The sequence below is a fragment of the Ostrinia nubilalis genome, chromosome Z (genome assembly GCF_963855985.1).
Source record: "Ostrinia nubilalis chromosome Z, ilOstNubi1.1, whole genome shotgun sequence".
Classification (NCBI taxonomy): domain Eukaryota; kingdom Metazoa; phylum Arthropoda; class Insecta; order Lepidoptera; family Crambidae; genus Ostrinia; species Ostrinia nubilalis.
This window is the reverse complement of record NC_087119.1, coordinates 12,785,500-12,800,995: the sequence shown is the minus strand read 5'-3', so window position 1 is coordinate 12,800,995 and position 15,496 is coordinate 12,785,500. Positions and strand designations below refer to the sequence as shown.

The 15,496-nt window shown below is 39.6% G+C and overlaps 1 protein-coding gene across 1 annotated transcript; it reads left to right on the top strand.

Annotated features, from left to right (window-relative positions):
• Positions 1 to 332: 332 nt before the first annotated feature.
• Positions 333 to 15,114, top strand: LOC135087206 (amyloid beta A4 precursor protein-binding family B member 1-interacting protein). Its single transcript, XM_063982046.1, has 13 exons — positions 333 to 913; positions 3,037 to 3,226; positions 6,645 to 6,781; positions 6,873 to 6,962; positions 7,077 to 7,311; positions 7,390 to 7,539; positions 7,648 to 7,839; positions 7,977 to 8,224; positions 8,341 to 8,433; positions 8,623 to 8,735; positions 9,340 to 9,431; positions 9,717 to 9,899; positions 10,041 to 15,114. Exons 1-13 carry the CDS (start codon positions 752 to 754, stop codon positions 11,285 to 11,287), a joined length of 3,132 nt encoding a protein of 1,043 aa, XP_063838116.1. The 5' UTR covers positions 333 to 751; the 3' UTR covers positions 11,288 to 15,114.
• The last annotated feature ends 382 nt before the right edge of the window (positions 15,115 to 15,496 follow it).

Below are 15,496 nucleotides of genomic sequence, written 5' to 3'. Positions count from 1 at the left end.
CATTAGATTGTGAATCATTCGCCACCCCATCGTCACTTAGGTGCGGGTTCCGCAAGGAGTGCGGTGGTGTGCGTGGGGGCGCGATGCGTGCAGCCGGCAGCGCGCCGCGCTCGCGACTTGACGAGGGGGCTCGCACACACACATCCAAGTCTCATCCTCGTCATTCTGGAATCAAACAACGTAGCGGGCCGCGCACACGTGCACAGCCCACGAAACGCGGCGGCCTGGCGCTTTGCCGCTTGTCTACTTGCCTGCCTCCCCCCGCTGCCTTAGCCTGCCCTGCGAGCGGCCGGCCGACTCACCCATGCTTCATTTTGTAACACTACTCGACGACTCTACTCTAGTAGTGTTCGAGTTTGCGTACGCTGTACGCGTCCCGTTCGACGCCGCCTGCGCTCTTTGTCCTCTCATAAATATAATATAAAACTATCGGACGCGAAAACAAACTTTTTGAAATAAAGTGAATGGGCGAGGTCAAGTGTGTGTGCGTTTGCAGTGTATTAGTGGCGCTCGCGCGCAGTCTCCGTGCCGTGAAATTAAAATTTCTTTCTTATTCAAAGTAGGCACTGACTGTTTCGAATTGAAAGAAATTGCAAGTTCATTGCAGTTTCTGATTTGCATTTGTTTTATACGCAATGGGGAAAGTACGATGTTAAAAATACATGAAGTGTGCTTGGTGCCGGCCTTTTGGCATACTTTGCTGTTGTGGTGTGCTGGTTCATGAGTCATTGCGGGCTGCGATGTAAACGAAATGACGGACGTGCAGTTAAGCGAGCCGAGCAAGTGGCACCGTGGAGGTTTCTTGTCCTCCCTGAACAGAAGTTTTCGTTTGGCGAGTGGAAAATCTAGAAGTGCCAACAGCTCCCCAGTTGAAAATAAATCTATAGAAAAGATATTGGAAATGAATAGCACAGTGAGTATCCAAACACAATTTTTAAAATTCGTCTTTGACAAGGGCACATTTCTGTAGGGTAAGAAAACTTAGAATTAAGCAGTCTTGTTTATTAAATAATACAATTTAAATAAAATAAAACCATTTTCACCATGTCCAGTAACAGGTAACTTTACCTGATTTAGAATATCACGGTTATTTAAAAAAAATATGCAATATGATTTTCAATTATTTGATTTCCTTCCATTTAAAAATAAGTAGATATCATAACATGTAACTAAGTAGCTACCGTATGTGCTTGAGTAGGCACATATAAACTTAATAATAGGAACAAGAATGTGATTTATTCTTTACGTGCATTATTAACCCTGGCGTGATTTCCTATACACGGTTTAATCAGTAATTATCGACACACCTCGGGAATAAGTGAAAATAAGCACACTAACAACAGAAAAGTATTAATTAAACCAAAAACACCTGATAAAAATTAACACGTCCATGTGAGAACTTAAGACATCGATATGTATGACCAAAAAATGAAATGAAAATACATATTAAAATGCCCCTAACAATGTTATCTGCTACTCAATTTCTACTTTTACTATTGACATTTTTAAGAGATAACGAGAGCGAGACCCTCACTTTTCTATAGGATTAGTTGACACGAATCCTTATCTTAACGTTACCTGTTATTACTATAACGGTAAAAATGAACTTCAAATAGGTAGGGAGGTTTTTCTATCTCGTAGACAAGATAATAAAAGCAGATGCTTTCTTTCTTCCAGCAGAAGTAGGTATTGTTCTTGGAAACATTTAGGTAAATTCTAAGGTTTGGTAAACAAAATGGTCTCCAGAGATGTAACCAAATTCCCAATCTCTTGGAAATTACTTCGAAACGGTTTTCTTGGAACCACTTTTCTCTTTCTTATAGTGTAGTGACAGCTGTCACCATGTGCCAGATTGTCCACTTATCAGCGATCCTTCATACGACCCATCTTTTATCAGCCTTCAACAACCACTTCTCCAATTAGGGTTTTCGCGATTGAAAAATCCGCCAGATGGCAATACGTAGACGCGAGGTCCAAATGCTGCATGATTGGTTATTTTTGACATGACTTTGACAGATATGTCAAAATCCACCAATCATGCAGCATTTGGACCTCGCGTCTACGTATTGCCATATGGCGGATTTTTCAATCGCGAAAACCCTCATTGTCATTTTTCATGGCTTCCTTTCGTAATTCCAGTCACACAGGTGTTATTTTCCCTAATGTATTCATCCCTCACTTGTTCAATCTTGTCACTCATTGCATTCTCATCAACCCATGAGCTAAATTTACAACCTTGAGATGCATCTACGACATGCCTCATTACGGTTTTGTAAATTTTGCCCTTCAACTAAAATGCCAACCATGCATTTACCTACATTTTTAAATTGAATATTGAAACCTCTCGTATTTATGGCATTACTTAACTGATAGTTAGATCTAATGAAATATTCATAGGCTGTAGGTAAATTATGCATCCACCCTAGAATGCCTGCACAAATATAATTTGCGTAATTATATTCAATGTTGACTTCGTTGCGAATGATAAAAAATAATGAGCCAATCATATTATGTATTTTGAATATAGTTACATCGCTGTATACCCACGTTACCATGTTCATTGTTTAAAGACAATACATTCCCAACTATGTTTTGGGATGTCCACTCGTACGTGTTTGTTAATTAATTCTTGACATATAAGTTCTCTCATTCATATTCATGGTGTCCTGTGGATACTTTTATGGGCTGAGATTAATTTCCTGGGGCTCATCAAAGTGCACCCTGAATTATTCATGGCCGGGGCCGATTAGGTGTTAGCATAGGATAAGAACAATCGAACTTTTAGCCGTCCCTAGGGCCTCGGTATAGCCGTTCATTAGTATGATAATACGATGACACATTGTTATTATAACTATGACATGTATAATGGGTGGCAATAGGTATCTTCTTTCTCGGCTAGTGTTTATTGGAATCAAGCTAAATCTATAGAACGATATGAGTGTCCTTTTTTGCCTCCATTTTGCGCTGAAACTCGACAGGACCACGAAATTACGTCATCAGCTCTGAAATATTAAAAAAATGTGGTAATTGTTCCAGGGTCTGAACACGTCGAACGAAGGCGCGTCGGCGCTGAAGCCGCTCGAGATCGTCGCTCCGAGGATTGACACCTACAGGTTCTCGATGGCCAACCTCGAGGAGACGCAGGATGCAGACCTCGACGCCATCTTGGGGGAACTATGCGCCCTGGACTCCGAATACGACGAAGAGATATCAAGAGTTTCTTCCGGTAAGTTAACCTGGTTAACCCATGCAGATCCAATGAGAAATCAAATTACTGACTCAGTCAAATAGGCCAGTAGAATTAAACACAAAAATTGATTAAATCGGAAATAATTCCTACAAAAGATTTTTTTGCTTTAATGGCTTCATTGGTTGCCCATTAAGACTCTCCTAAGTTTTCGACTTCGACGGAGTTGTGCTTAAGTGGTGGGGGCCCCCGAAAGGGGCGTTTTTTCGGTTTTCCGGTTATACCGCGTAAAGGACTTACCCTATCGAAAAGTGGTCTTCATGATGGTTAAAGGGCACTTAATCCTGCATTGAATAAGACCAAATTCATATGTTTTGGACAAACCGTTCTCGCGCTAAAGTTCGGCAAAGTAGAAAACATACGTATAATTAATGACCCTCTCCACGTCCAATGGCTTGTTACCCACATGCTTCCAAGCCTTGTAAAGGGTCGCCTTAACCAGTGTAACCCTAACAAGGCTCACGAGTTTGATTCGCTTATCCTTGTTCGTCCCAGCCGTTCCTTAACTGCGGTTGCTGCACCTCTTCCTGGCACTCTCCTGAACGACTCTGTGTTACCTAATGTGGCTGCCCCTCTTCCTTGTACCCTCCTGTACGATTTCATTGCTTAGCCATATGCCTGGTCCAAGGTTCGACGCCACAAAATCAACTTCGTACGAGTGAAAATAGTTTAAATACTATTTCCCGTGCTTGCAACATTTTTCTTTACTGCTTCGCCTCTATTAGTCGTAGAGTGATTGTATATATCCTATAGCCTTCCTCAATGTATGAGCTATTCAACACAAAAATAATGATTTCAATCAAACTAGTAATTCTTAAGATTAGCGCGTTCAAACAAACAAACAAAAAACTCTTCAGCGTTTTAATATGAACTTGTTGTTGTTGATTTTTGGCGTCGAACCTTAGACCAGGCATACGGCTAGGCAACGTAGTCATGCAGGAGGATACAAGGAAAAGGGGCAGCCACAGTAGGTAACACAGAGTCGTTCAGGTGAGTGCCAGGAAGAGGTGCAGCAACCGCAGTTAGAGTCATTCGGGGTAACAGCACGCGGTGGGTAAAAGTACGCGGTGGTCCGATCTCCGACAGGGGTGGGGGAGCCGAGGTCTGTGTTTGTAAAATAGAGTGGCGCTACTGTCGCCGTTTAGGAGCCACGTGCCGCGCCGACGCAATCTAAGTACTGGTCGCGACACGTCGCCGAATACTTATAGCACGCTTATTTCGTTTAACTTTTATGCCACGGAAAAGTGTGCTGTAGTTAAATGGATAGCTCTGTGCCAGTAAGTATACTATATTTCTATTGTTCATTTAATGTAGTTTTGATCTAAGTTTATCATATTCGTAAAAAGTATTTAACATGTGTGTTGTGACTGATTATTTGGTATATTTGCCGATTGGGGTAAGAGTACGAGATTAATAGTACGCACGCGTACGTTTACCCCCGTTGCGCACTTATACCCCAAATGAAATAAAAATATCAAAAATTGTTCAATCTTTCAGAATACCTACACCAAAATGCCGAAAAATTACATAAGGAAGGCCCCTCAGCGGATCCTCATCTAATCTCAGATGACCAAATAATGAAGGCCAATTATTTTGATCTCAAAGTGGGACTATTGCCAATATAAATAATTTATTTAAGACAAGATTCACATTATAATAGATACAGGGTGGAATTTTGTAATGCCACCTGGAGGGAAAGTACTCTTAGTAATGTAGAGGAATCAAACCAACTAAAATTTGTTAAAAATTACACCCTGTATTTTTATTGCATCGATCGTTAGGGTTATGGTTTATGGATGAAATCTCTCTAACAAACTTGCTTAAATTAAATGAAAGGAAAACCATGAAATCTTAAATTATTTTAATTATTTACAAAAAATTGTATGGTATGATAGTGAATTTTCGTAAAATTTTCAAAAATCTTTGAATGGAGTTCTCTTTGTTTTCAAAAATTAAGGAAAGTTTTATTTGAGTAAAATTTTCTATCTACAATATTAAGAGTACTTTCCCTCCAGGTGGCATTACAAAATTCCACCCTGTATAATACAAAGAGTTCTTATTTTGTTTAATGTTAAAGTTCTTAAAATGTTATTTACAAGATTAAATAAATATTGATTATTGCCAATCTTAATTGTATTCTCTTAGAAATCTGAATGCGTACGTTTACCCCGCGTGCGTAACTTTACCCTAAGACTTGCGTAATTTTACCCACACATCGGGTCAAGAGTACGCATTGGAAAAGTTTTCAGTTAAGCCTATGTAGGGCTAAAACTAATTAATCTTGATTGAAATTTTTCTTAAATAGTGAAAATTTATTAAATATTCTACAGATTTAATATCATAACATGCCAATTATACAATTCTTTATAGGTCTGGGAGGCCATCAAAAAAAAAGTGCGTGCTCTTGACCCGAATGACTCTAAGGAACGGCTGGGACGAACAAGGATAGGCGCATCAAGCTCGTAAGCCTTGATAGGGTTACACTGGTTGAGGTGGCCCTTTTCAAGACTTGGAAGTCTGTGGGTAACAAACCATTGGACGTGGAGAGGGTCATTAATTATACGTATATTTTCTACTTTGCCGAACTTTAGCGCGAGAACGGTTTGTCCAAAACATATGAATTTGGTCTTATTCAATGCAGGATTAAGTACCCTTCAACCGTCATGAAGACCACTTTTTGATAGGGTAAGTCCTTTACGCGGTATAACCGGAAAACCGAAAAAATGCCTCTTTCGGGGGCCCCCACCACTTAAGCACAACTCTGTCGAAGTCGAAAACTTAGGAGAGTCTTAATGGGCAACCAATGAAGCCATTAAAACAATAAAATCTTTTGTAGGAATTATTTCCGATTTAAAAGCTAATTCTACTGGACTAAAAAGAGAATGGTGATAAGAATCACTTACGAACTCCGAGATATATGAAGTTGCCCCATAAGTTCAGTGTCCCCTTATCTTTCGTAAAAAAAGTAGGTATTTTCAATCATAACATGCTTTAATATTATTAGGAGCTCATGTCAAAAATCTTCTGATTACATAACTATGCTTAAAATAAATAGTTATTAATGAATACTAAGTATTAAGCCAACGGATGATAAAGATGAAGTGTTTTCAATGAATGACAAATCATTATTTTTTCCTTGTTGTAGCATAGTTATTAATATTACAATGATTTTATATCGTAATCATTTAGAGCAATTGCTCACCAGTGCCAGTGTGTCATCGTTCAATGTCACAAACATTTCTGCTAGAAAATCAATCACGTAAACAGTGCGGTAATCAACCAATACGCATATTTACATTAGAATATTATAGGATGCCCACATCTTAGATCGGGAGACGTTTAACATTAACGCTCCCTGTCATGTTACTTTTATTAACAAATCACAATAATTTTGCAGGATATTCCTCAACTTCTAAGGAAAGGGATGGCGAGGGATGCTCTCAGAGGCCGGAGTGCATCAAGGAGTGCAGTGATGTCGCGTCAGGCATCACCCGCACCGATTCCCCTGACAATGATTCCGCTTTTAGTGATACCGTAAGTCCTGACCAATACTAGACCAATACCGCAGCTTCTAAACGTGAAACACTCCTATCGGTGATTTTTATTATAATGTATATTTTTTCAGGTATCAATGCTTTCGAGCGAGTCCTCCGCTTCGAGTAGCGCCAGTGCGAAATGCAAAGCTTTAAAATTAAACCTCCATCAAAACCAAAAGGTAAGATATTCCTGTTATTTTTTCGAACACCCGACGTTTATCTTGGCAGATATCTTTAGCATGATTATTTATAAACTTATAATATGGTAAAATAATAAATATTTTAAATTTTAGGACGCAAGTTTCCAGCAAAAGGCCGACAAGATTAAATTAGCGCTGGAACGCATGCGTGAGGCTAACGTTAAGAAATTATTTATTAAAGCATTCTCTATGGATGGTTCGTCAAAGAGTCTGTTAGTTGACGAGAAGATGACCTGCGGCTACGTGGCGAGGCTGCTTGCCGATAAGAACCATGTCACTATGGAACCCAAATGGGCCATAGTTGAACATCTGCCTGATTTACACATGGGTAAGTCTGGTTGGATTGAATAGTAGATTAGGAAGCACAATAACTTCCTCCTTCTTACACTTTATTTCTATTTTTTAGAACGCGTATACGAAGACCACGAGATGTTAGTCGACAATTTGATGTTATGGACGAGGGAATCCAAGAATAAGATCCTTTTTGCCGAACGGCCCGATAAGATATCACTTTTCCAGACTCCTGAAAAGTTCCTTTTATCTGAGGACGATAGAGGTAAGATTGTAACGCGTGTTAGCAAAATTGCTTATTGTACAACAAATGAACACAATACCTACATTATGTTGGATCTTCTAAACTTAATTAAATGTATCCATTTTACAGGGTGGTCTAGCGAGCACGATGAGCATTCAAGACAAGTAATCATTGAAGAATTCTTCGGCCAAAGCGGCGGAACCACCAGCTCGGTGCCGTCCATATCCGGACACCCGGTGCCGCCTATGGAAGGACCTCTCTATTTAAAGAGCGACGCCAAACGGGGCTGGAAGAAATTCCACTTCGTACTTCGACCTTCTGGTTAGTAAACCTGAAAGAATGCTGGCGACGTGTGGCCACACCTACGTAAATGCAATGCGAATTGGCCAATGCGAAATATTTATTTCATTTGGATTTTATATCCATTCTATATTTCTTTTGATTTTGTCCTCGAACAGGGTTGTACTACTCTCCTAAAGACAAGGTTAAGACGCTGAAGGAGCTGGTTTGCTTGGCGACGTTCGACACCAACGAGGTCTACATCGGCCTAAACTGGAAGAAGAAGTACAAGTCGCCGACTGACTTCTGCTTCGCGATCAAACACCCGAGGCTCCAGCAACCAAAGAGCGTTAAGTTTATAAAGTTCCTCTGCGCTGACGACCAACGCACCTTGGAGAGATGGGTGACTGCAATGCGAATAGCAAAGGTAAGTTTTGATTTATGGAAGGTTGAGGCAGCTTTGTTGTTGCAAAACCCAAAGTCACTTTTGGTATATTGCCTTCATCTGACATACAACATTAACCATTAAATCAAATTTTCCAGCACGGAAGGCAACTATTGGAAAACCATCGAACACTAGTCGAAGAGCTTACGCAGGAAGATCTAGATCATCTTGCACATGCGCGCTCTTGCTCAGTAAGTATATAAATTATTTGTTATGTTGTATAAAATATTAATATCAAACACGAGCATTTAAATCCAGAATCATAGATTTTGTGCTTTACTTTTGTTTGACTCAATCCGGAAACCATGAGTTAATCTTCAGACTCTTCTCTTTAAAAGTCACAAGATATGCCTGAATTCTAAAGGAAGTTCCTTTTACAGATAACATCAATTCCAACCAAAACCAACATAAACGTAGGAGTCGGCGTCAACAGCCCCGCCCAGTCCACCTCCAGCAACGTCAGTGTTGCCAACTCGGATATAAGCAGTGGACGGTCAGTGTTACCAGATAATATTGTTTTTATTAGTGTTAATTGCGATTTTAGTCAGTAACATGACATGTATCGGAAAGGTGCAGCAAGTATTAGTGATGACCGAATTTTATGTCATTTTTGACCAATAAGAATTGCATAGCCACCGAAAAAGTGTCATTACTGACTGGAAATGTAACATAGATTATCTAGTTTTAGTGATTGATGATGTAGCATTGCGATCTTGAATGTACCAAATAGCTAAAACAACTTGACCCCATTATTCTTACACTGTTTGACGCTCCCTGTATGCTTTGCGATTGATTGTGTAGTGCGAATTGTATTTATGTATTTATCTGCTTTTTTGTTTTTTATGCGTGTTGAACTGTCCGATCACAATTCTAGTAAGCATGGGCACCAAGTTTTCCCAGTAGCCCCCATTAGCTCCGCGCACACTAGAGGTAACTGGGAATTAATTCACATCCCAGTTGCTCCTGGTGAAATCTTGCAATTTAGTTAGGGTCCCAGTTTCCCTCCCTAAGCTGTTGTTATAAACTAAGATCTTTTACGGGTTATAGCGATAATGTAGGCTTGTTTGTAGAAGTTGTTAATGTGGTGTTTACGACAGGCACTCGCGGGCCTCTTCGTCCAGCTCCAGTGGCTGCCTCTCCGATGGAGGGACGGCCTCGGAAAGTGCTTTCGACTGCGAGTTCCCTATGGGTAAGTTCTCTTTAATACTAACGAATGAATTCTGTGATATAAGGTAACTTTTATAATAACTGTAGAATTAATGCACCATTAGTAACTAGAGAACGATATATTGAATAGAAATAATGCAAAAAGAATTAATGTCTTCGTAAACACGGTCACACGATAGTTGACACAACGAATCCAAGGACATAATATCAGAACGCGATTCCTCGTAAGGTTTTTTATAAGTTAAAATATTAGAAATTAACTTAGGTTTGGTACAACCATAACATTGAGAGGAATCCATCATTTCAGGAACGATAAAGCGTAAGCCGTCCATGAAGCCGAACATCCCGCTGACTTGGATGACGCGCCAGCTCAAGGAGATGGTGGAGAAAGGCGACGGCGATGACGGCGCCGGCGACTGCGCCACGCTCACGCGCCGCCCGCGTGCTCAGAGGACCGACGACTCTACGCTCAAGCGACACCACACGCTTGGTTAGTGTTACCCTATAGACAGAGGATGCACCACAATTCGTTTTGTTGAAAATCACATGCACGTTACTTATCAGAAGAATTGATTCTCTTATTAGGTGAATATTTTCCAAGATCCTCAAAACTTTCCTTATTGCATTTCAGAATCAAACGACAGTGTCGTGTACGGCTCGACCACCGGCAGCACCCTCAGCACCGCCAGCAGCCCCACTCGCCTCGAGCCCCCGTCGCCCTCCTACGGCCTCTACGAGACCATCAACCGCGACCCCATCTACCGCACCAGCGCCGACACCAGCTCCGCGCTCTACGGCTACACCACGATATACGACAAAGTGCAGAGGCCCCCCGAAATTCCCCCAGTCGAAGATTTACCTCTACCCCCACCCCCCAGCGAGGACATTCCCGATGGAATGTTCAGCTCCACGCTCAGCCTGGACTCCCTGCCGCCTCCGCCGCCGCCCCTCGAACCGATGGAAGATCTCTGCGGCTCGCAACTCAGCCTTCCCCCTCCCCCTCCTGAGCATGCTATGGAAGCTAACACTGGCCGCGTTCACGATATCGTAAACCAACTGACCGCCCAGCAAATAGAACAGGCGGCGCGCGCGGGGCAGTCCCGAACGAATCGCAATTCCGACGGGAGCCGCACGTTCCCGCGCCAGCCATCCTTGGACAGCGTGCACTCCGAAGCTTCGCGAACCTCGTCTCTTCACTCTGACAAGAGTATTTATGGCCAAAACGCTGCCGCTTTCGGCGCTTGCCTAGTCGAACTGCAAACTAAAAAGATCAGCAACGGAAGCCCGTCCATTCAAAAGAAACTGACGAATGAGCCCGCCAAGGAACGCACCGGATCGATAAAGAAAGTCAATTTTGCGGACGATCTTCCGACAAATTCTGACAGTAGCAAGAAAAATAAGAAAATAACTTTCAACCTCTCGGACCCTGCCCCACCTTCGCCCCGCAAGCCACCGCCGCCCAAGCGGAACGAGAGCACGCGGCTTTCTTCGCCGAAAAAGTTGTCCGATTCGAGCAGCAATCCGCCTAAGGACTTTCTGAAAGACTTGCAGAGAGTGATGCGGAAGAAGTGGCAGGTGGCGCAGAAGTGCAAGCTGGAGCCGGCGACGACGCCGCACGAGGTGCTCGGGTTCCGCGAGTACCCGCTGTCGCAGGACTACAAGGAGACGAGCGTGTCGATGTGGATCCAGGAGCACTACGGCGGGGGCGTGGAGGACCCGTTCTACGAGAACGTGTTCGGGCGCGAGCAGCCGCCGCGGCGCGAGGAGCCCAAGCCGATCAAGAAGCGGCCGCCGCCCGCGCCGCCGCGCCGCAGCGACTCCACGCACCTCAGCTCGCACGCGCACGCGCCGCCCGCGCCCGCGCAGCCCACCGTGTGAACTGACCCTACCTACGGAAACTAACGAAACCTACACTTTGTAGAAAACGGTTTTAACAAGGTAAATGACGTTGATTCGCCGTTATGGTGCGTTATAAGCGCACATTCAGTCCAATGATTTTGGTATTTATTACCTTTAAAACGTATGTTATGTAAAACGTTATAAATTGGATAAAAGTCAAAGCAGTTTTTATACTAATGTAATGCTCTCTGGTATGAAATGATGGGGTTAAATTAAGAAATTCTAAAAGTTTATAAAGGCAATTTCTACAATAGATTACATTTTGTGTTTAACACGTTTACTTACTGAATTGACCAATTTCGTAATTAAATTGCCACCATTTTAAAAGAAATTAGAATTAATAATTTATAAAAAATTTTGAAAGGCGGTGCTATTTTGGAAAGGTATACTAAGATATGTAAGTTTGAATTGGTCTACTCGTAACGGCTTGGACTGAACGTGAATGATGGTGATGGTGTAACGTGGGCAGTGTATAGTCGGCGAGGCCGTTACGAGTCGGCCGATTGTAGGGAAGCAAATGTACGAGTATTTATTGCACGAGTTGGAGTTTTGTCAATTTTATTTTATGTTCCTAGTTAATTATTGCGTGTTAAACAAAATTTACGGTCTGCCGTTGTAATAAGTGGCGGATAGTCATGTGTGTCGACTTATCGATACGACTTAGGGCAGTAGCGTGATTTGCACCCAAATTCGACTAAATAAAACAAACAAAACACAATCCAGTGTTTTGTAAATGTTACACTGCTTTGTATCTCCCCAAAAATTTCATTAACAATCGCAATTGCATAGTAAATGCTTATAAATAAATTTACCTAGCTAATCACTAGCATCATTGATGTCGTATGTTACAATAAACATTCAGTATTTTATCTAGCTGTCGTGAACTACATTTAGTTCTATGAATTTACTTTTTACGTGTAATTTATAAGATATTATGTACCTATGAGTAGTAAATTGATGTATTCCTAATTTGTGCCATAGTCAAATTAAACATGCTACAAAGCTTTTTATCACCATATAACCAACTGTTGAATTATGAAGAAAACTAACATCGTACAGTATGGAATAAGTAGAATATATCGTTATCAAGTAGATTTTGATTTCTTTTCTGCTAAGGCCACACCTGTTTTTGGAACGTGGCTTGAATCAGACTTGCACTTATGCCATGCTTAACTGTTGCTATGATAACTATGTAAAAAGTACCTATGTTAGCACATACGAGTATACGTTATACCTTGCAAACGCGAATCACTCGTTTACTTGCGATGTGTGGCAGTAACTTCAATCTGTTTATATGCTTACTATCTATAAAACTAGCTACCTTTCTGGACTGTGAAATAGACGGGACGAAATGAAAAATGTACAGAACTCCAATGTGTTTGATCTCACTGTAGCCGAAGTACGCGTATTTTTATGTTTGGGCTGTGATAATGTCTGGCTTTTATGAAACCTACCACCCGAAATCAATCTGATTTTTGCTGCATTTTAAAATATTGTCACATTTTTCATCCGATCTATTATAAAATAGGCTTTTGTTAAGAAACGATTATGATGAACAGTAGGACAATGCATTTTTATGTTATTAGGTAAAATTAATATCTTCTTAGAGGCTGCATCTGCGTAGTTTAGGATAATTCGTCGCAATGGTTTCTATTATTGTAATTACTATTATTACACTATATTTATCTTTGGATCTAAATTATTATATTTTTTGTGGAAATATGAATTGACGTTAGTAATAGTTTTCGGGACTATAGTTATAATGTATTTAAAAAAATATGTCATAGCATCTAATACCTACTTACTACATGTTATGTGTACATAGGTACCTAAGTAGTGTCCTTTTAATTTTATTACTTGAACATTGTCATCGCCAATGCTGAAATACGATATTCGTGAAAAACGAAACCTACAAAATACCTACTTGTACCTAGTTGATTTTGAATTCTTAGGTAGCTTATATCTAGCAAATCCCTCCAATTTATCATCGGATTGCGAAGACTGATCTAAAAAGTTGTAATCTGATTTTGACAATAAACTTGCGTCCAAAAATATTTTGAAAACAGTTCTCGTCCCAATTATTTAGCATTAATTTGCATGAAAATTTTTGTTTACGCAATTAGGTAACATTTAACGCAAGTTCATAGCAAAATTAAAACGTAAAATATTGTAAAGCTTCCATTTTTAATTAACCATAGACAATTACACTATTAAGGTGTCATCAGACGGGCCATTACTTTATAATTTACCGAAATAAAGTAAATTAAGGGCATAAAAGATAAAATAAATAACGTAGAAATTAATAACGTTTGGTCAGATTTGGCCATTTCCCATCGCAACCTCTAAGTCTACTTACGTATCATTTTATTAGTCACTCAACCTGCTGTAAACTTTTAACATTTATAGGTAGGTATAGGTAATAGGTAGTATTCAATGAATTTTCACTGAAACCTTATACTGTCTGATATCATCTTAAAATGTGATTGTTTGCGATAACACAAAATTAATCCATTGTCCTTTTTAATCTGCTCAGGCAGCATTAGAGATCCGTAAATAAATGTATAGTTCTGTACCTAAGACTGAACTACGTTTTTATCCTTGCAGCTGTTTTTGTATATCTTTATTAACAATATTGAAGTAGACGTTACAAACATAAGTTTAAGGTAGAATATGTATAACGTTTTCAGTGTCTATCAAATAAAAATATCTTTAATGTTCGTCATGACATAACCTTATCGTAGTACGCTCTTATACCAACTCAACTTACTTTCAGATCTAAGATTTAATGTTGTCGTGAAATTATCCACTAGGAGAGAAAGCCCTATGACATGAGCTCACCTTTTGTATTGTTCATTTCTGTGCGGTTTTAAATAAAGATGTACCTAAGTAGATGACACAATTAATTTCCCTCTAAACAATGAGAAGATTTAATCATAAAACATTCCATTAAAATATCACAACTAGACAAGGATGTTGATGATACCATTACTTTAAAAAACCTAAAAGCGATGTTAATCACGCATTGAAGTCGTCGTCTTGTTTGTCATTCTTACAATTTAACTTTTGCTGTACGACTACGACTACCTACTGAGTTAACGTTTTTTGTTGATGTAAGAAATATAGCTTAAGGGCAAAAACTTGACTTATTTCTAGCAAAGCCCTCTATATTAGGGCCCCCTTTATATACTGACACACACTTCTTCGTTTTAATATACTATAGATGTTGTGGACACTGTACCTACTTATTCTTCTGAAACCTGGGTAGACGATTATACACTGGTTATTGTTTTGTATTTAGTATACAATATTTATAGGTGTATTCTATTTCCAGTGTTTGCTAATATACTGTAGAATCCGTGGTTATTAAATAAATGTTTAGTGTAATAGGAACATTCGATATTTGGCCGGAATTTGAGTCTTATTTAGTTTACAGTAGGCGGACTATGAATCAGATCTTTAAACCCAACTCCGTTGGTTAAAGTTACCTATTGAGTACCGCATCTTTTAAGTCAAATCTTTTTCAATCTTCCGACCCAGGTCAATGTGACCATTTATTTTAGTTATATCTGTACATAATTTAAATCTGTCTTAAGAACTAACTTGAGATGTTTATGCTAGACATAGATACGGGTCGAATTCATCATCGTAACGTTATGGTTTAAAATGTGTATTTAAAAAAGTTATTCTACACTTTTATGTAACGCATTTATTAGTATCCTTAATTATGTTTACATTGTACAGAACAAATTAATTATAATATTAGTTTTTTGTATATTTTTTCAAATATAACAAAATCCCAAATAAAATTGTATTTTTATTTTAGTTTTAACATACCTACCTTAATTTTAGTACCTACCTTACTCATTTCAATACTTAGGTTCTTAGGTTTCTCTCCAAAATGTAGTTTTTAAGACTTTCATACAAACATCTAAAATTGAAGTGATTCTTTTTTCTAATTTTAAGAGCTTCCCTGATTATTTTTAATCACTAGCTTTTGCCCGCGGCTTCACCCGCGTGAAATTTTGTTTGTCACAGATAGCCATAAATTATAGCCTATACTTATGTTATTCTGGGTTATAAACAATACTCTAAAGTTTCATCAAAATCCGTTCAGTAGTTTTTGCGTGAAAGAGTAACAAACATGTTAACATTCAGACATCCATACAAACTTTCGTATTTATAATATTA